This window comes from Cervus elaphus, chromosome 25, assembly GCF_910594005.1.
Source record: "Cervus elaphus chromosome 25, mCerEla1.1, whole genome shotgun sequence".
Classification (NCBI taxonomy): domain Eukaryota; kingdom Metazoa; phylum Chordata; class Mammalia; order Artiodactyla; family Cervidae; genus Cervus; species Cervus elaphus.
The window spans coordinates 34,308,495-34,334,458 of record NC_057839.1 but is presented as its reverse complement, the minus strand read 5'-3'; the positions used below and the strand labels follow the sequence as shown (position 1 = coordinate 34,334,458).

Here is a 25,964-nt window from a genome sequence, read left to right as displayed (position 1 = left end):
GCTTTTTGACTTTTCCTTTTAAGTACATGATGCAAATCAGAGGGTGTAGGTGGTTTTGGGTAGTGGTTCATTATATCTCTGGTAAATTACTAACCAGATATGAGCACATGTATTCCTGTATGGCTTTATATCTTTTTTAGTGTTACTTTTAATAAAGATGACATAGGGATTCTTTGCAAAGTAGTCTTATCTTTAAATTGACCTGCTGCTCATCATTTCTGTGTGGATATCTCATTTCTCTGTATCTCTGAGAAATAGTGATTTCTCAATGATTCTGATTGCTTTTATATTTTCCATTGTGCCTTGAATAGGAGAAGGCAATCACACCCCACTCCAGTACTCTTGCCTGGAAAATCCTATGGACGGAGGAGCCTGGTAGGCTGTAGTCCATGGGGTCGCTAAGAGTCAGACACGACTGAGCGACTTCACTCTCACTTTTCACTTTCATGCATTGGAGAAGGAAATGGCAACCCACTCCAGTGTTCTTGTCTGGAGAATCCCAGGGACAAGGGAGCCTGGTAGGCTGCCGTCTATGGGGTCGCACAGAGTCAGACATGACTGAAGTGACTTAGCAGCAGCAGCAGCAGTGCCTTGAATAATGCTAGCATGTACTGGTGATTCAACAAATACTTGTTAATTTTAAACGAAAGAGAATTGAGCCAATGGCTTCCTTTGCCTGGAGTTGGCTATAACATGTTAGGAAAAAAATATTGTATTTAATCTCCGTCTCTTCTCGTGTGTTTATGGACTATTTTATAGCCAAGGAACAAAACTTATGTCATTGGCCGCGCTGTGATTTGGAGGCTTCCTCTGCTAAGCAGTTTACAGAATTAAAACTCACGCCAGCTGGATCACAGGGCTTTTCAACTGGCTCTCCCTTGTGGAAGGGGGAACAGGCAAAATGCCTCAGGCTCATTGAGCTCCAAATGGTGTGAGTTCCCTGATGCAAGAATAGCAGCTCCTTCTTCCCCTACCCCAGTGAAAATCATACCTTGTGGCTATAGCCAAAGAATGCACAAATATTAGAAACGTAGAGAGGGGTTTTCCCTAGGAAAATATTGCGAACTTCAAAAACCCTGTAGACTAAGGTGCAATTTAATAGATGCCTCTGAACAATGCCTGCCTCTAGTTAGATTATTATATTAGGAAAGGGAAATAAAGGGATTTTCTCCTGCTCACATCTGGCACATCTCTGATAGATTAAAGTACCAAGCTTCATGTTTTGGCGCTCTCTTGTCTTCAGTGACATTTTATCTCCTTCAGGACCTAATGGAAGAGAATCCTCTCATCTAGAAGCTGCCATGCAGAGCTCTCATAGTTGAAGGGAGAAGCTTACAGTTGAATCAGCCCAGGCCAACTAACACTCTGTTCATGTGAAGGCATTAGAGAGAGTTCACTAGGGCAGTGGAAAGGAGGAGAGTACACAGGGGACCACTTTCGCAGTCATCCCCACTGAGCCAGCAACAGTGGAAGGGGAGCATTCATCTCTAAGGAAACACTTAGCCCTTCCTGGAATCCAGCCACATTGCTGTGGCTTCTTCTGTGCTCCCACCCCTTGTTAGAGCCCTAGAGTTGAGGGGTCCCTATGCTCTGCTCTCGATGGCAGTGGACTACTCTTTGTGCGAGGACAGCTGTTCTAAATAACCTCCTATTCTGCTGTGGGGGTGTGCCAACAGGTTTCTGGTTCATTTTGCTTTGTGGATTCCGATTTGTTTCATGAGATAGAATGTGGCCTGTTGGAGATGGATCTGGCTCCTAAAGGAATTGTTGTGATCATCAGTTCCTTATTTGGGGGAAATGAAGTTCATTTGTAGGCAGCAGCTTTCAAAAGTTTTGGGGATGGGTGGAGGCCAACTACATTTCATCTGAAGCAAAATTCACTTGTCTCTAGCATCTGGCAAGACTCTCTGAGAAGTGTGGAGAGGTGACTTCCAAACCAGGGAAGCATCCTTCTGAGAAATGCGAACCTGTTCATATCCTTGTTCGGTCGCGGGGCGTACAGGACTGCCTCAGAATGGGATTCACTGTTAGGACCTGACATCAGGAAAGCATGTGCCAGGGGAGGCTTCTTTAACCTGCCACACAGTGTGGTAAGGCATGGGGAGTGAACCTGGCACTAGATACAGAGTCCAGTCCCTCAGAGCTTTTCTTCCTTAAAAAAAGGCTTGTGAAATAAAACTTTAAAGGAAGTACCCAGCTATCAAGAGGGTAACATTTTCAACCTATAACGTGTTTGTTTTTAGCCTCTTTATGTATTCCCATAAGCCTATTTATGTATTCCCATAAGATCTTATGGGAAAACCCGAACAAACTTCTTGGCCAAACTAATATTTCTGCTGGAGACCTCAAATTATGAATATAATGGCCTGTTCATCTGGGAGTTAAGGATCTTGGGAGAGAGGCTCAGAGAAAGTGGATGAGGATTATGCAAAGCCATTAGCCCGAAGCCTTCCAGATTAAGACTTTAAAACACAGGTGTCATAATAACCCCAACTCACATTAGTGTGAACTCACTGTTGGCAAAGTGTGTTCCTCTATGATGTCACACTCAATCCTATGAATGACCCTTGGGGCACTGTGTGAGGGCTGTTCTCATGCATGTGGGAACACAAGAGAGATTCCATTCACCTAGAGATGTTTTCTTAAATGTTTTAAGAACATAAAAAAAATGATACAGAATTTTTTAAATGTGGCATCACCCACTGTCTAGAAATGAAAATGTAGAGCGTCAGACATTTAATACCTATTCAGAATTACACAGCCGTTACCTGGATCAAAGCCTTCCATTACCCGTGAAAACAATCATCCGTGTTCATCATTTCAGTTTGATTAGGGGTAATAGAAGGACTATTCCATTGTTGTCAAGAATGTAACAAAAATAAGTCCAATAAAGGCACCGATGGAGCTCCCAGTATGATGATCAGATCTGCCTGAATAACTTGTAAAGAGCTGTAATTTTATGGAAATATTGCAACTAAGATTTAAAGTACTTGGCATTAGTCGTCAGATGTAGCAACAACTCTCCAAAGGGCAGTCTGCTCAGTTCATTTTAAGGCAGCCTAAACTTGTCTCTTTAGAGATCAAGGAGGTGGACATCTGGTTTATTTATTACAAAGAAGCTTCATTTCCTCCAGGTAAAGGTGTTTGCTAGCTGAGGCATGTTGACCTGTTCCCCCCATTCATCACACTGAAGGGTCCAAGGTGTGGCCAGGCTTGGGATTCCAAAGTTAGCCCGCAAACTGACCCTTCCTAGAGTCTGAGGTGCTCACATTCCTGGGCTTTTCAGAGACCTCATTCCTTCTGCAACTAGAACCCACAAGAACACCAGGTGTCCCAGGGGAGGCCACTTGGAAGCACTGGTGTTTTTTTCCTTTCCATTTCCCACCTTCTCTCTGAGCCTTCTAGTTAAGCCTCCTTCCTATGGCTCATTAGCGCAGTGTTTTGAGTGTTAATTGAGCTCTTTTGTTCACTGGGAAACCCGTTGGAGAAGTTTTACTATGCCTGAAGTGGGTTGTTTTGTTTTTCCTTTTTTGGCCTGTCCAGCCCAAGGTCCCTTGCTTATCGATACAGCTGAGAAGTTTCTATTTCCAGATCAAATTAAAGTGAACCATGCTGGCCCTGTCATGAAAGCAATGCATGGGTGTCATTTGTTGTGAGGTCATTCTATGGCTGTTGACAAGAATGTGGAAATCTAGTGTCTATGTTATTTCTCAAGGTGAGCACCCACCGGAAGTAGAATGTATTACAACCTGCTGTTTGTTCTCATGAAAAGTATGACAACGTGAGACTCTAGGGCAGCGAAAGACTTATGAAGATTCCTTCTAGAGCTGATGTGCATGTCAACTCATTCCTGATTCAGCCAGTATTTAAACAATTTTTGATGAACATGGTCTGCTTTTAATTGCTTGGCTTAATTTTATTTTTCTTTGTTATGATTGCAGGTCCTACAGGTATGGATCTCTGGCAGCTGCTGTTGACCTTGGCAGTGGCAGGCTCCAGTGATGCTTTTTCTGGGAGTGAAGGTGAGTTCTGCTTTTCTATTCCCATTCACAGTGTTTTGAAACCACTCTGAACTTTATTTGTGAAATCTAAGTTCTTTGGGTGATGTAATTAAAAGAGGTAAGTTTTAAGTAGCAGTAAATAGAAAACCTGTTGTAGGTTTAAAATTGCAAACTAGGAGGACACCTCTGGGGATGTTTTAGGAGGAACACAGTAGTCAGCTTTGGCAGCTGATGTTTCTTCATCAAAAATAAATGCTGCAAATCATGCTGAGGACATTTCTAGTGAAGGCATGCCAGGTCTCTTGGTCTCAGGCTCTGGGAGAAAGATTGAAATTGCACCAAAGGGTTATTCACCAACTGATCACTCAGTTCATCTGTGACTGAGGTTACCAAAGCCTGTTTCCAGAGTTTAGATGTAAGGCCTTTTAATCATATTCTCTGAGAGTGGAAATTTCAGATTTCAAATAAAGTTCACCTCTCACTCACTGGGTGGTTACTGTTTGGCTAAGTTAGAAGGAAGAAACAGCTGAAGTAGTTGAATGATGTGCTCAGATGTCATGAATTTCCTTGGCCATCTCTGTAATTCTCCCTTCTTCTTTATACTCTCTTCCTATTGGAAAACTTGTCATATATTCAAACTTAGGACTCAAACTGTAATAACTGGAATAGGTGAGTAATGAAAGGGAATGAGAAGGATTTTTCTGCCCTGAAAGAAAACCATGCTCATAATGAAGTGGGAGACTTTTTAAAATATCATCTTGAGAACTTGATATTTTTTTCTTGCCTGAGCTTCAACAAAGGAAAGGAATCATCTGTTTCTCCTATTTTATGATACGACAATCACTTGTGGCTTTAAGAGCGGCCAGCTCCCCTACTTACCAGGCAACTCATGTTGGAAAACACAGTTTAGCGACAGAAGTAGTGCCTTAAAATGTCCTCCCTGACCTTCGAGCCAAAAATAAATCCCTAGTAGTGAGCTGCTGAGGGCAACCAGAGAAACTAAGAAAACAAGAAGGGTAAAATGTTATTTTATCTCCTTAAACAATTTTAAAATATTTATAGAACAGAAGTCACAATTGTTTGAGATATTTTGGGGTCTCTTTGGAGTTATAATGTCAACATTATGCAAGTCGAACATGGAGGGAATCACAGGCTCCGTGTCAGCAGCTTTTCCCATGGCTGGTTTTAGACCCTGGTTCTGAGCCAAAGATTTACAGCTGAGATCCTGAGCCATTCCAAAGTCATGGTGGTTTAATCTCTACTTTCTTCATTAAGGTGACTTTCACTCTACCAGGCTAGGCTTGAGGAATTTAAAAGACTTGTGAAATGAAAAGTATGGCAAAGGAACTCTAAAGTAAATTTAAAATGTATGCCTGGCTAAAAAGACTAGAACTCAAATTACATTTTTGACCTAGAGAGTCTGCAAAGAGCATATATTTCAAATGCTTTGACATTTTAGTAAACCTTTAACTTCGTGGAGGAAACAAAACAATTAGCTGCTTTTATGTTTGCTTTTTTTTTTTTTTTTTTTTTGCTTTCTGGGAGTTTTTTTGTTCGTGGGGAGCACAGAATAAGAAAATGCAAAGTTTATAGTAAATACAAATTGTATATTCAACAGTACTTACAGTTTAACAGTACTTGTACATACTAAGTAATTTAGCAAAGGGGAAAAAGAAGTTGTTATTTTTTTTTTCTTAGTGGGCTAACCAAAATTCCTTTGGAATATGTGGCTAGTCCAGAATTCTTAGCTTAAAATGGCTGAGGATTGTTAAGGACAGGGTATGATGTTTATATAAGAAGATGCAGATGAGCCTGTTTGAACATGAGTGAGTGTGTGTGGGTGTGTGGTGCTTGCCAGCTCTGGCCATTTATCTGATGGGTTCAGCCAGAGTGATCTCCTGACATGAATCTCAGATGACCTTCATGGGCCACGTGTTTTTTTTTTTTTTCCTGCCAGATCTGGATTGTACCCAGATCACTTTATTTTTTCTCCCATTGTATAAGGCAGACTAAAAATGTAAGAGAGGACTTTGAAAAAAAAAAAAAGACGTTTCTTTAGTTTCACCAGCCATTCACTGAATCTAGTTTGGTCAGTGGAAGAGGTGGTGCTGCTGAGCAAGCGATCTGGGACGCGTCACCTGGAGAAGAGCTGCCCAGAGCCTGGTAGAAGATGGCGGATCTGCATGCCCAGGGAAGATTGGCACTTGAAGCCTTGAGCAGGGCTTTTCTTGCTTGGGTAGATGAGCCATTAAAAATATACTGGCCCTGAGGGGATTTTTTTATTATGTCTAATTGGCCTATTGGAAATTTAATGAGAACTAAGCGCGGAACAGTGCCACCATTGTATTAGCTACAGTGTTGAAATAGCTGCTTTCTCTGTCTTTCATCCTTAATACATGATTGACTGGGGGATTTTGCAGTAACTAACGCCTGTGCTAGCGATGTGTTATGTAAGTGAATATTGACACACTCCAGTCAATAATGTCCGGGCAACAAAAGTTGTATTCCTAGGTCTCTGATCCATAAGCTGTTAATATTAGTCTTTATATCTGGTCCTCTAGGCAGTATACCTACTCTTAGGGAGAATTTATTTTTTTTCCTGGATGTAGTTTATTTAACTTTTTAAATTAAAATATAATTTAAACTTATAGTTCATTTACAGTTCATTTAAAGTTCATTTATAGTTCATTTAAAGTTCATTTACAATATTACTTTCAGGGGACAGCATAGTGACTTGGTATTTTCATAGATTATATTCCATTTAAAGTTATTGTAAAATTACAGCTGTAATTTCCCAGACTGTGCAATGTATTCTTGTGGCTTATCTATTTTATATATAGTAGTTTATACCTATTAATCCCATATCACTATGTTACCCCTCTTCTCTCCACTCTCTCTACTATTCACTACCAGTTCTCTCTGTGAGTCTGTTTCTATTTTGCTATATACATTTATTTGTTTTATTCTTTATATTTCACAAATAAGTGATATGATAGAGTATTTGTCTTTCTCTGTCTAACTTTTTTCAGTAAGTATAATACCCTCCATGGCCATCCACATTATTGCAAATGGCAGAATTCCATTCTTTTTTATGGCTGAGTAATAGTCCGCTGTATATTAACACATATATACGTCTTGTTTTATCCATTTGTTGATAGATAGTTGGGTTGCTTCCATGTCTTGGCTATTGTAAATAATGCTGCTGTGAACATCAGGGCGCCTGTGTCTTTTCAAATAAGTGTTTTCACCTTTTCCAGATGTATACCCAGGAATGGAGTTGATGGATCACATGGTACTTCTATTTTTAGTGTTTTGAAGAAGTACCATACTGTTTCCATAGTGGCTGCCCCAATTTACATTCCCACCAACTATGTAAGAGGGTTCTCAGGGAGAATTTCTTATTCCAAAATCAGAAATGAGCAACAATGCCCCATTTTCAGTGGGCTTCACAGGGTTGAACTGTCAACTGGTTGCCTTAAAACTGCTGCTCCTGTGATAATGATTTTAATGAGAAATATGCATAAAGATGTTATGGATATAAACATACTGCTGAGGAGCACCTGTTGTCTGTTGTTGTACCTCTGCTCTTTCTGTTGGTCCACAGTTGAGCACCCTCTTGACCTCAGCAACCTCAGGTGAGAGCAGGCAAGCCCTGCTGTGAAGAAGTTCAGTCTAGCTGGGATGTGAGGAACCTATAGGTATTAATGAGAGATGATAGGTTTAAGGTCTAGATTATGTGATGAATACAAATGACCAAGATGTTCTGAAAAAGAATAGATCAAAGTGGCTAGAATAGTTTAATTCAACAAATTCAATGTATGGATATTTCTTCAGAGCTTCTCATTTTTAAAAATTGAACTCAGGGCTGTGAGGAAGATAGTGATTCTTCCTTCAAGGAATTTATCGTGACTTAAGAGATCAAGAATATCCATAGAGAATGACTGTATGAGGTGGTTATGTATGGAAACAGTGGCCTGAAATGCTGTCTTTAAGAGTGAAGAGAGGAGAGTCACGTCAAGCTGTGGTGAAGTAGAGGGGACTTCACAGAGGATGTTGGTGTTATTTCAGCAGAAATGAGAATACTGGGTTAAGATTTGAAAGGCTAAGAAGAGCAGGCGTGGCTGCAGAAGTAGCATGTATGGTGATGGAACAGCAGAAAAGAAGTGCTCAGGTGTAGATAGGCGGCAGACATGGAGAGCAAGTCATCTGGTCACTGGGTTTACACTACATGCAGGGCACTGTTCTAGGCAGTGAGTGGTTCTGTTTCACACACAGCATCCAACAGATGTTTTTTTCAGCACTTCCTTTGTGGAAGACGTATAATTAATTTGGTCAGAGTGTACACTATGTGAACACCGTGTTTGTAATTATTCCCTTTCTATGTAAACTTAGGTCGATGAATTCAAGATAAATTATAGAAGGTCTAGAGATGGCAGAAGCTTCATGGAAAAGGCAAGGCTTGTTGGGCTGGGAAGATGGGTAGTATTTGGAGAGGCTTACACCATATCCAGCAAGTCATAGTTCTTAAATTTTAGGCCAGGTGAAAGTGTTCATGGTGGTGCATTTTGTGTGTGTGTGTATGTGTGTAGTATTTATATATAGCATATATAGGGAATTCCCTGATGGTTCAGTAGTTAGGATTCGTCACTTTTACTGCTGGGGCCCAGGTTCAATCCCTAGTGGGGAAACTAAATCCCATAAGTCATGCAACTTGGCCAAAACATATATACATACATACGTGTGTGTGTGTGTGTGTGTGTGTAGGGCATGGTTTGCAGACAAAGCACATCACTAATATCCTATAACTCTAAATATCATTCCATTAAAAAACTTACACTAGGAGTGAGATACCATGTCCCAAAGGAACCAAGATCCCTCAAATAATATTTTCTATCTTTGAACATTTTTCGTAAATTTATGCAAACATACACAGCACTTTTGTGAAAGAAAAGACGCCTCTGGTCTAATTGCTGACAATAGGAAATAATGACCCAATGGCAAGAGCATTCTTTTTTTTCCCTAAATAAACCTTTCTTTTTCATGCCCACTTGCAGGCAAAGCCCCACAGAGCCCTGGGAGCTTCAGGTCATGCAGGATTTATTTCATCCATGTATTCAAGTCATGGCTATAGTTGGTAAACAGTAAAAGGTGTACCTGTTAAAAATGTTTTCAAGAAGGAGCAGTTCAAGGCTTTCCTTGAATTTACCCTAGAAGTTAGGAAGAAAGCCATGGCACTTGAGATTCATGCTGTCTTTTACTTCAAGAGACAAGAAGAAGTCTTAGTCTCTTCTGGTGCTGTGGACATCAGTAGCCCTATGTTACCTGGTCCTCTTGGTGTATCACAGATGGCTAAGTTGCTGGAGTTCAAGTCCTAGCAGTCCAGATGATGGAGCTTCCGGTCTCATCTACCTGGATGATGCCAATGGAAGACATGCAGAGACCTTTGTGGGTGATGAGGCCTTTCAGCAAGTTTTTATTGAATGTAAATTTGAATTTACTTATCTGCCTTTAAGGAGCTCGTGGGCTATAGAAGACAGACAAGTAAACCTAATTTAACTGTGGTCCTCTGAGGTTATTAAAGAGATTTTTAAAATATATATGATTTTACTTGACTGTGCCAGGTATTAGTTGTGGCATTAGGGATCTACAGTCTTCATTGTGGCATGCAGTATCTTTAATTGCTGCATGCAAACTCTTACTTATGACATGTGACATCTAGTTCCCTCACCAGGGGTCAAACCCAGGCCCCCTGTGTTGGGAGCATGGAGTCTTAGCTACTCAACCACCAGGAAAGTCCCTAAAGAGTTTTAAGCAGGGTAATACTACTATTAGACTGTCATTTTGGAAACAATGACAATGTTTGTAGTAGTAGATTGAAAGTTACAATGGCCATAGTAGATTAAAAGTGAATTGGAGAGAGATGAATGTGGAGGAAGGTGGTTGTAATAGGTTAAGAGAGATGATGCAAAGGTGCCAGTGGTAGTTAAAAAGAAAAAAATAGATGGGTTACAGACAGATGTTGCGGAGCACTTGGAGTCCAATTACGTGTGGGTTTTGGACTTGGGGACCTGGCAGAACTTTCTTACCCCATCCATTTCAAAGTTTCTGCACCTTGAGTTCATGTTACCAGCATCAGCAGTGACTCACTTGTCAGAGTGAAGCCCTGGAGTACAGCTCAGCCCATAAGCAGTGAAGCGGTACTTGCACGGCACAGCTGTGTGGTGGGGGAACACTGAGACTGACGACAACAGAGTGTCTGAGCAGGCTGTCTGTTGGACCGTTAACAGAACCCCTCCTGCCTGTGCCCAGCCCGGGGCCCACGGCTGTCTCCTCCCCCTCTGTGGTGTGTCTGTGATATGGCTTGGCCACTGAGCCCCGAGGGTCCACGGCAGGAACAAAGGCCTGAACTCCTGACTCCATGTCGTCTCTGCACATTCATGACCCAATCCCAAGACCTTGACATATCCCCAGATATTTGATCACCCCTGGCGTATGCACTTATCTCATGGAATGCAATAAAATACACTCAGGCTGAGTCGAGGGCAGTACAGCTATGCACTGAGCAGAATCTGGGAGGTTGATGAGGCTTCCACAGTAGCTACATGACTCACCCCTGGGAAGCACCTGGCCGTGGGAGTGATGAGGTTTGTACCCTAGCAAATTAGTATTAAAAGGACTGGGACCACACAAGAGTAGTCTAAACCTTGAACGTTCAGGCCCCACATGCCAGTGTTGGACTATATGTCCAGCCTTCCACTTTAGATGCCAACATTACAGGACTAGAGCTTCTATGCACAGGTGGACACACCACTTTGGTTCAGTAGCCCACACTCGGGCTCCTGTTATGTGGGGTCAGGAATGTGGTGGACAGAATGTGTTTGCTGATGATGCTGGCCACCAGCTCCCATTCACCCACACACCTGGTTTCCTGCCTCGCGCAGAGGCTCACCTAAGTTTAAGTGTGCAGAAGTCCACGCTGGCTTGGACTGGCCTGGCCAGCCTCTCTCTGGCTGATGTCATCTGTCATAGCTAGGGGCCCAGGTCTCTCCGTCACCCAGGTTTCCCTAGGAAACCCTCTTAGAAAGATCCTGTGGGGGCTGGTTTTCTTCTCACCCTGATTTTAAGTCATTGGGTTACTTTCTCAGAGTTGGTTTAGTTCAAAGCCTTAACCTTAAACCCAGTGATAAAGAATTCTAGGCATTTCAAAGCCATCCACAAAGACATCTTTGGGGCCCATCCCCTGCTCCTCGGAACTGCCTGTTTATCTATAGTCATGTATGTCTATAACTTGATCATTAGGCAGAGTCACTGGCAGCCACAGCCTAAGGACCACCCTCAGTTTTCCCAAGCAGCAGGCACCGTGGTCCTGTTTTGGCTCTTCAAGAAATTCTCACATGCTGTCAACAGGGTCATCTCTCAAACCCAGAGCACAGCTCCTTCCTCATCTGTAGTTAGCAGCATCAAGGTGGCGATGATGTGTGGCATAAACACTGTCTGAAATCCGAGGCAGCCAGTCACACAGAGAGGATTCCGTGGTGCCCTGTCTGGCCAGCGCTGTGCAGACCAGAAAGCCCCAGGGTCTGGAGTGCTACTTCAAACCTTAGCTGGAAATCAGTTTTCTCTGGTCTGTATTCCCCAAATCTGTCCAAAAATGAATCCGCTATATTTTGTCAGATACATCTGTCAGGAATCTCTGTTTCTATATATGAAACAACTCACCAGCCTTAGGCTTTCACCTTAACTAATTACAGTGTCGGTGTTACATCTCCACAGGAAGGTTGCAGGTGTTAGAGCATGGAGGAGTGTGTCCACACAGAGGGAATGTTTCAGCATCTTGTTCACTGTTTTTAGAAACTTCACCAAGACACAGGACAGAGGGGTGGGCTTCTAGAAGGGCAGTCAGTGGCAGAGAATCAGGGGGTGGGAGAGATGACATTTGTTGCACGTCTCTTCTAAATGTATCTTCCCCTGGTGGCTCAGATGGTAAAGAATCTGCCTGCAATGTGGGAGACCCGGGTTTGATCACTGGGTCAGGAAGATCCCCTGGAAAAGGAAATGGCAACCCACTCCAGTGTTCTTACCTGGAGAATTCCATGGACAGAGGAGCCTGGTGGGCTATAGTCCATGGGGTCGCAGAGTCAGACATGACTGAGTGACTAACACTTTCACTTTTCACTTTTAAATGAAGTTGTCATGACATCTGTGTTTTAAGTTGTGTGTCACATTCTGGATTGAGTTTGAAATATATGCAATTTGTTTTCAAAAGATTGACAAAATGAGCACTGCAAACTCTGTGTAGTAAGTAGTTACAGGTTAAAACTTAGTAGACCTAAAGATTCATGAAGAGTGTTTTGTTCACCCCTATATCCCCATCCTGTAACATTCTGAGACATGGAGCACATCTTCATTTTCTTTTTCTTTTTTTTTGATCTTCATTTTCTTTAAGGAAATCAGCTTCTAAATCCTGACCTGGGACTTCCCTAGTCATTGTCCATAGTTGTCACTAATGCTCTGTTATACCCAGCCCTCACCAGGGCTTTTTAGTCAGAAGGGTCTGAAAATAGCTGTGCAGCTGTAGAAACTGTTCTCCAGAAAGCCCCAAGCCTCCCTGTGCCTGACCCAAAGCTGTGATTTGTGGGCAGAAGAGTCATTTTCTTGCTCTGTACTTCAGATGCCTCTAGAGTCAGAACTTTGCCCAACCCACTGATGCCTGGGCATCTGATGCCATGTCTAAGTCTTGCCAACCTTTTCCCAGGTGACTGAACTCTGTACCCCAAATACCAGCCACTGGCCAACATCCTTCATTGAATAGACCAGTCACCCAGCACCTACCCCTGAACCACCTTTATCTGCGCCCCACCTCCCTGATTAAATCTCCTCAAATATTGACAGACAGAGAGGTGTCCTGAGGGTTTCAGATTCCAGATCCAAGTTGTCTCTTCCCCTTTGGACATTGAACTTTTGATTACGAAAGACCCTGATGAGCGATCTTATGGACAGCTGATCAGTTTTCCCTGCCTTATCCCTGAAATATCAGGTTTATCCTGTTTTCCAGTGAGAGCTCATCTGAAAGTATGAAACTCTCAAAATTGTCAGTCATTTTGATAAAAATCCTACAGTCTTCATCCCTGAATAGGAAAAATTTTTGTATTTTGTGTAATCTAATCTTGTAGTTGTTGTCCAGTCGCTCAGTCATGTCCGACTCTTTGTGACCCCTTGGATTACAGTACACCAGGCTTCCCTGTCCCTCACCATCTCCTGGAGTTTGCTCAAACTCACGTCCATTGAGTCAGTGATGCCATCCAACCATCTTATCGTCTGTTGTCCCCTTCTCCTGCTTTCTGTCTTTTCCAGCCTCGGGGTCTTTTCCAATGAGTCGGCTCTTCACATCAGGTGGCCATAGTATTGGAGCTTCAGCATCAGTCCTTCCAATGAATATTCAGGGTTGATTTCCTTTAGGATTGACTGGTTTGATCTCCTCACAGTCCAAGGGACTCTCAAGACTCTTATCCAACACCACAGTTTGAAAGCATCAATTCTTTGGTGCTCAGCCTTCTTTATGGTCCAACTCTCACATCCATACACGACTACTGGATAAAACATAGCTTTGACTAGATGGACCTTTGTCAGCAGAGTAATAAAATCTTGCAAATTTGTGGAAGGAGAAATAATGTTCAGAATATTTGACTTGTGAACAGTCATGCGTTACCAAGTATTGGGTTGGCCAAAAAGTTGATTCAGGGTTTTCCATGGAAAAACCCGAATGAACTTCTTGTTCAACCCAATGTTAATAGATTCACATTAGTGGAAATTGAATTGGTGGTGTTTACCTTGCCTTTGTTTGTTGTTGTTGAGCTGTGTCTGACTCTTTTGTGACTGCATGAACTGTAGCCTGCCAGGCTCCTCTGTCCATGGGATTTCCCAGGCAAGAATACTAGTGGCTTCCCCCACATTGAGAGCTCATTTTTTAGGAAAGGGCCTTTTGACTGCCTAACATTCAGGGCCTTTCTTTCTCCTCCACTGCCCAACCAGTGGCCCAGCTATTTCCTTGATTGAAGCAGGAAGTACCTGCCTTATATGTATGGCTGAGCCCCTTTGCTATTCACCTGAAACTGCCTCAACACTGTTAATTGGCTGTACCCCAATCCAAAATGTTTTTGGTATTAAAATAAAAAATTAAAGAAGCTCCATGATTTTTCTAACAATAACTAACAATGAATGAATTGTGAAGAGAGCAGAGCAGTCAGGAATTGCGGGAACCAGTCAAAGAACCTTGCCCTGTGTCAGGGCACAGTTGGGCCAGACGAGGCTCTGGGGTAGAGAATGCAGTGAAGTATTGAGGTACTATGCTGAGACAGCCCGGGCTGAGTTTACAAATGGGCTTGTGACTGTGCCTGACTTCCCTTGTTAGCCGTGCCAACACCATAGTCTTTGGATGTTTGCTCTGAATTTCATAGGCATGGTTGACTAGCTCTCTCTCCCTTTGTAGCTATCACTAAACCTGACTTCCTGGAAAGCTCCTATCGAGGAATAGAAATTAACTAGATTAACTCCTGTGCATGCCCTGGCCATATATACATGTCAAACTTGTGTTTGTATAGCCATGATGGTTATGAGAGGAGAAAATGTGGCTACTCCCTAGGGTGACCTGTCTTGTCTTATTTCTGTAGATGAATGCTGAAAGCCTGTATTTTTAAGTCTTGAAATCTTACTTTAAGGAAAAAAAGGAGACTATTAAAGACAAAAGAATATGTAGCACTTTCATTAACATGAGATGTTATCTAAAGTGAAACTATTTCCTAACCATCAAATTTGGAGAGGGTAGTGATTTCTCCACCACCCTCCACCATGTTGGTTGAGAGTTGGTTGCTGTAAACCCAAAGTCAGAAGCTTTTGACAGAGGGGAGAGTCGACAGATGCCTTAAAGCAGAAGGTAGAAGGAAAAGACTGGGACTCTAGGCTGATGTGAAGGGACTCTGTCGGTTGCTGAGCTCTCGGTTGGCATTCAGTAAATACCATGTAGGCTGATGATTGATTTCTGCATTAGTTGCCAGGAGCCCAGTTTGATCTGCATTTGCTTTGGTTATACACAACGTCCCTCTGGTTCTATGATATTGCCCTTGGCTATCACAGGAGACAGCAGCAATCACCAGAGGCCTAGACCTTCAGAGGGGAAAGGGGACTTGTGGAAGAACTCCCACGGGGAAAGGAGAGAGGCTGGTCAGATGGCCTTGGCCAGTACTTGGAGAACGTATAGAGATGCTTAGGGAGTAGGACCAGTAAGCAAGTCTCTGCACCAGCCACTTCTGATTCCTGCTCTGTCTCTCTGCCACTGTCAGGAGAAGCAGTCCAGATTAGGGATTTTAGAGCACTGATCTCCAACTTTGTCAGAACTGGGTTTGAACCCCAGTTCTGTCACTTATGAGTTGTGTGGTATTTTTTAGTTTGAGTTGCCCAGAAGCCAGATGCTGAAACAAGGGTTTAAATGAAAGTGTATTATTAGAAAGATATTCCAGGGGAAAACGGGAAAAGAGTAGAGAAATGAGACAAGGGAAAAGCTAAAAAAAGAAAAAGAAACAAGCAAGAATTCAATACCCAGTGCTATCCCACAGTGGTAGGGTTGAATGATGGGATGATATCTGGCATAGTCTCCTCTAAAGTAGTGTTTCAGGCTGTCCAGAACAGCCCTCAGTTGGTGGTTAAGGGCTGACCATGGGAGGTCATCAAATCCTAGAGACCCTCAGCTCTCCCAGTGCAGGTCCAGGTGACAGAGAGACAGGTGCCAGGTGTTGAGAGTGAAGTCACAGAAGGAACTCATGTGTACAAATATGGACATGGGCTCTGCATCAGCAGAGCGCTGACAACATGTGCTCCAAAGGCTTTTATAGTTTCTTACACTCTCTAAGCCTCAGTTTTCTCATCTGTTAAATGTGAGGAAAAGAACTTGTTTAAAACCATCAAGGAAGTAACAGTAGTAAAGGTCCTGCTGAGATGACGCAGGAAAAACCCCGAAGTATTCAACAACAGGAAACTCTTATCAATCTCAGGTTGACTGACTACAAACCCTGAGGCCTTAAATAAACATGCAAACTAAACAGACATGAAGAATTTGAATTATAACAATATATGCCTGAAAGGAGCAATTCAGTTACACAAGGAACTTTTGGAAGCTAAAAATAATTTTAACAATGAATCCAGAAAACTGTCTAGAAGAGGATTCTAATGTTAAAAGTGCTTTCAACAATAGAACTAAGACCTGATGGTATAAACTTTTAGGGGATTGGACACTGTTCTATAGTTATAGTTTTAACAATAAATGCTTGTAGGCCAAATTTGATCAAACCTTAGTTCTCTGGTTCTTATGCTTTTAATAAAATTGAATCTGATCCATCCAGCAAGTGGGTCTGGAGTGATACTGGGAGTAGTGCTGGGCAAGTCAGTTGACTTCAGTGAACATTCTTTGAGCATTTGCATATGGCAAATACAAGGCCCAGAGGAGTAAGGCCCACCCAGTTTCCCAAGTTGGTCACTGGGTGGACTGGGGATATGGAGAGAGTGAATTAAAACCAGTTCACTGTGATAATAATTGAAGCATTTTAGTGGACCTAGTTTTAAGTACTTCATGCTTGTAACCTTGGTTAATCCCCCCAGCAATAATAAGAGATAAGTTCCATTATTACCTACATTAGGTAAGGACACCAACAATAATTGTGTAACTAACTTACATAACTGGCGAAGGCCAAAGTAGGAGTTCAACCCAAGCAGTCTGACCCCATAGTGCACAATACACTGCCTCACACGTGTCTTAGGATCCCCACAGTGCCTACCGAACTATGGAACTCACCTCTGCAGAGATTTCAGCTGAAGTCTAGAAGTTGCATGTGTTTTACTTGCTCAGCCTAGGTCAAGAATCATAGTTACATTATGTCAAAGAGACAAGAGACAATTACTTGAACTCCTTCTGTAAATTCTCTAGCTTTCAGATTCATTCAGTTTAATGTAGCACTTTGACTTTGTGTGGACCTTGTTACTGCATATATAAGTATCCCATATACTTATATATGAGACTTATGATGAGGTATGGGCAATTTTCCTCAAATCAAATGGGCATCTCTTCCTGAGGCTAAATCGGTAGCCAAGTTTGTGGAGATAGGAGCCACCTCTTCTTTTGAAAAAAAATCCTTAAAAGGTACCTACTGGGCCACTGAACAATACTGTGTGATACTGCACAGCCCTGATATCTACAAGGCTCTCCCGATGTTGTTCTAAGGAAGTGCGAGAACTGTCTGATGAAATCAACTCTGGGTTTCCTCTTCTTATCATTCCTGGATTCTCCATGAATGCAGAAGCCATCAAAGTAAAGGAAAGCCATCTCCCCTCTCTACTAGTATGCCTAGAGAATTATACCACACTCACTCTTATACCAGGTACTTTTTGCCTGTTTCTAAGTCTGTACCTCCTTACCAAAACTTTCCCTGTTTTCATTGGATTAACATTCCCTATTTTGTACCTTGGACTTGTGTTGGCTGTAACATTGTTCCTACACCATTTTTCTTTCTTTTTTTTTTATATTGTAGTGGTTTTTGCCATACATTGACATGAATCAGCCATGGATTTACATGTGTTCCCCATCCCAATCCCCCCTCCCACCTCCCTCCCCACCCCATCCCTCTGGGTCTTTCCAGTGCACCAGCCCTGAGCACTTGTCTCATGCATCCAACCTGGGCAGGATGGGGCGAGGTAGGGGTGGAGACAAAAAATATTTGTTAATTTATTGAAAATCAGAGACATTGATAAAACAATGCTTATATTTCTCTTATCTGGTATTTCTCTCTGTCCTCCCAAGAGTCCTACTTTCTCACAACGTTTTCATCAGAAAGTGTTTTAAAATGAGTCTATTAACATTTTTAAATATATTTTCTAATTGGAGGATAATTGCTTTACAATGCTATGTTAGTTTCTGCTGAGCACTGAGCTAGGCTCTGGGTGTCATGTAGCAGTTTTCCACTGGCTATCTATTTTACACATGATAGTGTATTTATGTCAATGCTACTCTCTCAATTTGTCCCACCCTTTCCTTCTCCCACTATGTCCACAAGTCTGTCCTCTACACCTGAAGCTCTGTTCCTTCCCTGTAAATAGATTTATCAGTACCATCTTTCTAATAAGATTTGTCCATACAAACCAGTGGAAGAAAAACCAAATTTATGAGAACAAGAATCTTCCACTCATTGAGTGTATTCCACCAGGCTCCTCCGTCCATGGGATTTTCCAGGCGAGAGGTACTGGAGTGGTAAAGAATCTGCCTGCAATGCAGGAGACATGAGTTCGATCCCTGGGTTGGGAAGATCCCCTGGAGAATGCCATGGACAGAGGAGCCTGGCGGGCTACAGTCCATGGGGTCTCAAGAGTCGGACACGACTTAGTGACAAAACCACCACTTCCTCCATTCACGAAGTCTGGGTGCTTTTGTCACTAAGTCATGTCTAACTCTTGAGATCTCCCAACCCAGGGACAGAGGAACCTGGTAGGCTACAGTCCATGAGATCACAAAGAGTTGGACATGGCTGAGCGACTTCTCTTTCTTTCTTTCTGAGCCACCAGGGAAGCCCCTTAGAGTTGGTGATTGGTCAATGTTTATTTCCTGTTATACCATTAGGCAGGATCACTAATGGCAAGAAAGATTTGTTTTTAAACAATTTCTTGATACAGTTTTATTTTCTGACAACATGACCCTTTATCCTAAAAGTAACACAAAAAGAAATTTCAGTGAGTGGAAGATTCTTGTTCTCATAAATTTGGTTTCTCTCTTTACCATCTGAGCTACCAGGGACTGGCAAGTTAATTACACCTTTTACCTTTGAGAAAATCATACATAACTAGGGGGTGGGGCGAGCAGGAACTCATAGTATTGCAGTGATAAGAGAACTATAAAGAGGGGCCTAGAAGTCCCTTTTGTTTATTACAACTGAATATCTTTCTACAACTTACAAAAATGATTCCCAAATTTCATGGGTATAGTGATCTTTCACATTTGGATCTTTTCTAACTCCATCTCCAGCAGGATCATGCATGTTCTAGTGAATATCAATCCCAACAACACAGACATGCAGAGAACAGGGAGAACAAAGAAATCTTAGGAATCTTCTTATCCACTGATTTTCTTCCTTTTAAAAATTTGATGAGCTACTCATTCACACAAAATCATACCTGGAAACTTACTGTGTAGAAACCAAATTAAGACATGAAGCTGTATTTGGATTAAGAGTGGGGCACCGGAGTGCCTTGGCAGTTCAGCACTGCTCTCCCAGACCTGTATGACGTTGGAACCCATTCTATTTTGGGATGATTGCAATAGGCATAGAGTACTTTCTAGAAAAGTGATCTAATTGTCCTTGTTCTTCCCCTCTTGAAGGAAACAAAGAAGAGATTAGCCTTTACTAAAAACCTAACACTCTTACCAGTAACTATGCCAAGTACTTAACATACCAGCTCACCTAGCTTTCATGGATAATTTTCTGAGCAAGGTATCATCACCTCTATTTCAAGATGAGAAATGGACAAGCTGAGAAATTAAATAACTCAGTCACAGAGTCGAAACTGATAGAACTAAAATTTTTACATGCACAGGTTTGGTTCCCAAAGTCTACATTTTTGGTATGTTATTTTTCCATGCTTTCTAAACAGAATTGTGACCTCTAGCTACTAGATGGTACCCTCCACCCTCAGTTTTAAGAACCAGAACATTTCCAGACGTTGCTAAGTGTTCCCTAGGGTGGGGGTGGGGGCGGAGAGGGAGTGGTGGAGGTGGGAAGTGACACTGACCTAGACCAGGAGCTTCCATGTTGACCTGGCAGTGCTCAGGATTGTTACAGGGGTCAGATTAGACAAAGCATGTTTATAGACTTTTAAAGGGAAAGAAAAAAAATGTGTGTGTGTGTGTATAGTTACAATGCAGCTCTTATCTTTTCACTGGTTCATTTGTTCATCCAAGATTTTTTGAGCCAGGTGAAGGACGCTTTTAAATAATAAATAAACTTTGAGAGCCTTAAAGGTTTGCCAAGTAAACAAAGGACTTGGAAGAAAGAGAACAATCCTAGAAGACATCCCATAAAGAATATACAGAACATGCACAAAATGCTGTGGGAACCCCAAGGAAAGAAGGGCTGCCTTTGACCGAAACCATAGAGAACCAGTTGGACTGCATAGTCCAAGCTCTGTGATAACACCATTCAACTAATTGTGACTAATTCTCCTTCAGACAATGACATATATTCATGCAGTTTTGCCAGGAGTGTTTAAGGTGCATGCTGACAATGGTCAGCATTGATTAAGGTATTAATTATTTTTTAGGGCTACACTTAAAAGAGTATGAAATCTGAATGAGCAACTTAATTGAAGTTAGACACCTCTTATTTTTTCCTGTCTTTTTTCATATCTGCCGCAATGATAGCAAACAATCAAACAACAACAAAAAAGTAAAGACAAACTCTCCAATCCAGATTTCCTTATGTAGATTCCCTTCCTGTATTCCTTCCACAAATACAGGAAGCTCAATCTTGAGTATATTCTTCAGATAAACCTCAATTAATTCATTTGAGGTCTGTTGATTCAAGAAGAACCATTCCTGGAATCATGAATACCTGCTTTAAGCTCTAAATCTGACATTGTATATTTAGGTAGAAATAATTCCGTCTGAGTAATTACCTGTTAGTACCATAGAGACGAGGTTGACCATTATGAAAGTACCAGAATTTCCAAACTTTATTCCAAAGTGTTCTGCATTCAATATTCATTAAAAAGGAAGCTCCATTAAAAAAAAAAAAAAAGTGTTTCTGATGGAGCCACATTTACCTTAAAGCATTTCCCCCCTTTCTGCCTGCCTGCAGTTTTTGCTATTCCTTGTTGCAGAGGTCCATGCAGGTTGACTAGAGCCCGAGTTGCTAGCTTGAGCGTGAGCTACCCTAGTGATGCTGAGTCACATTTGTTTTGGAAGATCACTCTTAAAGCCTGCGGCTCATGCTTGTTTATGGGGAGTGCAACAACTTCAGCATCAGCTAACAAATCCCTTTGCGGGCACAGCCACATCTGAGTGCTTCTGACAATCCTTCCTGTCACTTCTCCCTCTTCATCTTTGAAAATTAGAGCCTGGTGGAGTGAACTGGGAGACAACCCTGAGCATTTAGGAAAAGAAGTATGGGAACTGTAAAGCCAGCTGTTGAAATCAATGTAATTGGTGTGAGATTACATTTCATCAGTCTTAAGACCTGTCTTTTACCACCAGAGAAATCAGTCTCCACGTTTAAGGTCACATCAATATGGAACATTCCGCATACTGAACTGTTGGTCACATGCCTTTAGAATAGCATGCCGTGCTGTTTTTTAAGCATTATGAGTGAAAAAAACAGTTGACAGGTGGATCTTGTGGTACATTCAGAATTCTTGTGTAAATTCCCCCAACATTGTTTTTTTTTTCAATCTCAATTTGATTGTATTTATGAGAATCGTATATATTGTATATAGCATAAGCATGTACCAGCAGACCTAATTTGATGACTCACAGTGAAAACCAAGCTTGTATTATGGTTTTTAAATCAGGAATTTGTTGGATATATTCATATCTCTAAGTCATACTTATTGTCTTTAGCTTCCTTCACTCGAGAAAACCATACTTTTCATAAAATTACAAGGAATTGAGTCAACAGATATTTTTATTGCAAATTAACTACTTCAATTAAAGAGGGTTTTAAAAAAGCAAATATTTTCTGAGCATTTATTATGTGCCAGGCACTAGTCTTAATAGGTGCTTAGAATACTTCAGTGAACAAGAAATATAAAGCATCCTGTACCACAAGCTTTCCTTAGCAGGATGTGTGTGCGTGTGTGTGTTTTAAAGAAGGTATGTGGGTGTGTGAGGCAGAAGATAGCCTATAAAAATAATGCTTAAATTATCTAATATGTTAGAAGGTAGAAAGGGCTATGGAAAACCATTCCATTTGTTCTTCATTGGAGTGTAGCCAAAAATTGGTCTTGAAATATTTTTATCTGAATCTCCTGTTTTAAATGTAAGTGAAAGTATTAATCGTTCAGTCCTGTCCAACTCTTTGTGACCCCATGGACTGTAGCCGCCAGGCTCCTCTGTCCGTGAAATTCTCCAGGCAAGAATACTGGAGCAGGTAGCCATTCCCTTCTCCAGGGGATCCTCCCTAGCCAGGGATCAAACCCAGGTCTCCTTCACTGCAGGTGAATTCTTTACTGCCTAAGCAACCAGGGAAGCCCTTAAATGTTAGGAATCTATTCAAAAATAATGTGACACTAAACGTGTCCTCATGTTCTTGTCTAGAAGCTACAGCACACACCCTCTCTGTTTATTAAGGAGGAAGCCCAGGCCCAGAAAAGTGAAATGACTTTCCCAAAGTTCCAATAGTCATCAACAGGAGTAGGGCCGAGATGCAGGCTCCTTCTTTGGTGCATGTTCCTCCATAGGTTAGCCTTTGATGGCAAGCAACCTAGTTGGTGAAATCTATTTGAAAATCTGTTTTGAAACATTGCAAAATTTAAAACACCTAAAGGGGGACGCTGAGTGGCACCCTCATGACAGAGTGGTCAAGAGCAGAAAGGAGATTCTGCGATGAATGAATTGGGTTGAGACAAGACCCTTATGAAATCATTCTGCCCTCCCCTGGGGTAGGCCAGCCGCAGAAGTGTGACCCCTGATTCTTGCACCCTCCTTCATCTTTCTCACTCACAGACTACCACTGACCATTCTTCTCCTGCTTCCTGGATCACCAAAGACACGGCTGGAGATGGGTTCCCATTTTCTCCTCCAGGGGATCTTCCCAACCCAGGAATTGAACCCAGGTCTCCTGCATTGCAGACAGGTTCATTATTGTCTGAGACATAAGGGAAGCCCCCTTGCCGTCACAGATTTTTCTTAGTCCTATCTCCGTTCCTGTTCCACATATACCTTGGGCTTGGCCATCAATCATTCTTAGAATTTGATGAAATCATTTGATGAAAATATTGTTTATAAAGGTAAAGAACAGAATTGAAAAGACACTGGAAATAGTCACGCGCTGGAGTAAACTGAAGTCAACAGTCACGGTTCCTAGACTCACCACCACAAGGCCGCCTCCCTGGGATTTGGTTTCCCCAGCTGTACATGGGGTTTTTAAATCTCCCCGCACACAGGCGTGCTGCAAGGAGTAAAAAGTTCAGGGAGATTGTGTCTGTATAGCTCTCGGAAAACCATAACTTGCAATCCATACTCTAGCAATTTCAGTTACTTCTGCCCCTTCTTTCTCTGAAGACAAGTTACTAGAGGGATAGACAAGTTTACTGTTATTTTGAAGGCTGCTTCAGGCTTATTTTATGTCAGTGAAATTAGTCTTCTGAGAGTTGGAAGGGATCTTAGACACCCTAATGAGGCCAACCTTGGCTGTTACAGAATAAGCTGGAACTTTTTTTAAAAAAATACAGATTCATAAGCTCTATATTCATAGATTCTGATGCAGAAGCCCGAGAGTGATGTCCTGGAGTTTTATCTGTTCTCCTATTATGTGTTTGTGTGTGTGTGTCTTAGGAAAACTCCAAACATGAATCTGAAGATCAGCTGGTTTGGAAAACCTTGTTCCAGCTTCCTCTGGCGCTGGGCTCTTTCTCCTTCCATCCCTGCCTTCACTTAGAAATGGAAAACCGTTAATCACTTGGGCTCTCATCCTTTCCACTCAGTTGAATTGCCCCTTTGCACTCCCCCATCACTTGGCACCCCACCTTGACCGCTGCTCTTGCCAAGCACTGACATTGATCCATTGGGTCATCCTCTCCCTTCCACCTACTGCCCTCTAGTGGAGGTGCTGAGAAGCAGCAAAATGTTTAAATGGGAGCCACCCACCAGGGGTTGGCTGGTCTGAGCTGGCCAGTCAGTCCCCTGGGAGATATCCACAGGCCACAGCTATGAGAGGAATCATTAGGATAGCCTCAAGTTTATGGGACACTGCGTGCACACGACTTTTATTCAGAGCAGAACTTTATAAAGACCCTGGCATCTATTTATGGGTTCTCCCCCTTCACCCCCAGGTTTCAGAAATCTACCTGGCAAAGATTGTCCTTGGGATATTTTTACTTCCTTGACCCCTCCCTTTCTTCTGTCACTTACCCAAATCCTACTTCTTGCAGAAGGAGTGGATTCCTCCCCACCTCCCCAAACCTTTGGATTTTTTAAATTTTGGGGAAAAAAAATGGAAGGATATTTTTTAAAAATCCTTACACTTTAGAAGCATCCAGTCACTAGATTAAAGGGACAGACATGAACTCAGCATTAAGTGTAAGCAACACCTAGGTAACTGTGCCCACCCTGAATCCCACAGACACCCTGGAAGGTGAATGTGGTAGTCCTCTTTACCCAGGAGGACCTGAAGTCAAGAGAGCTCAAGGAGGTGGTGGTTTGTCAAGCAGCAGAACCCAGGTCTGTCTGATGGCCAGCCCCTGTCTGTTCCTTTAATGTGTTTGCCACCTCCAAGCGGTGCTTGTTTAGTCCTTGGATTAATGATACAGAAGTCATAACTTTCATGGTTGTTGCTATTGTTCGGTCACTAAGCCGTGTCTGACTACTTGCAGGGCCTTGGACTGCATCATGCCAAGCTTCCCTGTCCTTCACCATCTCCCAGAGCTTGCTCAAACTCATGTCCATTGAGTCGATGATGCCGTCCAACCATCTCATCCTCTGTCGTCCCCTTCTCCTCCTGCCGTCAATCTTTCCCAGCATCAGGGTCTTTTCCAGTGAGCTGGCTCTTTGCATCAGGTGGCCCCAGTATTGGAGTTTTAACATTAGTCCTCCCAGTGAATATTCACAGTAATTTTCATGGTAAATTATATTAAATCTCATGTTACTGTATTCATAGTAAGTTCATTCTTTTCCTTTAATGAATGTTTAATAATCAGAGAATCCCTCCACCATCCTCAGTTCCTCATGTCAGTACTGTTGCATCTAGAATTGTTTAGCAAAGGAACTTGGCAGGTGGGTGAGTTTGGGAGGAGGTGAGGACAGCAAAAGCCACAAAAGTGTTGGAAATTTGAGATTGGCTATCACAGGGCAGATACAGTATACTCCCATAGGCTTCAGTGAAACTATATAGTTGTCTGTATTAACCAGCAGAGAACTCAGAGGTCAAACACTGATAGAAACTCTATGTGTGTGTGTCTGTCTGTCTGTCTGTCTGTGTGTGTCCATCCAGCTCCCGTAGGATCCTGCATGAGTGCTCTATCAGCATGAATGTACCCTTTTTGTAGTGGTGGTTTTCCACTCTTTAACCTTGATTGTGAATATCTTGGTAAGTGATCTTTTTATCAATATTTTTCTTAAGGGACAAAACAATAGATTTCATTTGACTCATTCTTCTGTCCTTTGTATATCATTATTATTGGAATGCTGTCATACAATCTGTTTAACATCTTAACTGGAAGGTATGTGTATGTACACACACACTCACCCACCCTGAACTGCCTTTTCCCCTGCAATGATAGAAAACACAGCTCTGTGTAGATAAGAGAATTGTAGTGTGGAAAGAACAATTCTTAGGATGTCGACTCCAGTTCCCTGCCTCCTGCCACTTTAAAACTTTGTTACTTTGTCAGGGTGAGTAAACCAAAGTGAGCCTGGTAAAACCAGAATTCTAGTGCATATAGTCAGTTGACCAGGCTCATCTGAAGGATTCCTCACAGTCTTTCCAGCTCTCTGAGCTGTCTCTTCATTTGTGCTGTCACAAACTTAAAGGTGGAGATTGGTCAGTAAGGTTGAAAGAGAGGGGATGCTGTGTGTAAATAAGCTCGCCGACCTAACCTGCCCTGTATCACGGGGGTCGTGTAACATGGAGCCCGTCAAGCAGACTATGCAGAGAACAGAGTGCATTTGATCTCCTGCAAGGCAAGGGACACCGAAGATGAGGGTTCAATCCCTGGATT

The 25,964-nt window shown here is 42.2% G+C and overlaps 1 protein-coding gene across 8 annotated transcripts in view; it reads left to right on the top strand.

Moving 5' to 3' along the window:
- GHR (growth hormone receptor) overlaps window positions 1-25,964 on the top strand; it is a 302,306-nt gene that overhangs the window by 129,246 nt on the left and 147,096 nt on the right. For 7 of the 8 annotated variants that reach the window (XM_043887649.1, XM_043887645.1, XM_043887647.1 and 4 more), the window contains exon 2: window positions 3,942-4,022. In XM_043887649.1, the coding sequence (XP_043743584.1) occupies window positions 3,953-4,022 (70 nt within the window). In that variant the 5' untranslated portion in view covers window positions 3,942-3,952. Of the gene's footprint in view, window positions 1-3,931; window positions 4,023-25,964 lie in introns of those variants that run through there. The other variant, XM_043887643.1, reaches the window with a different exon arrangement.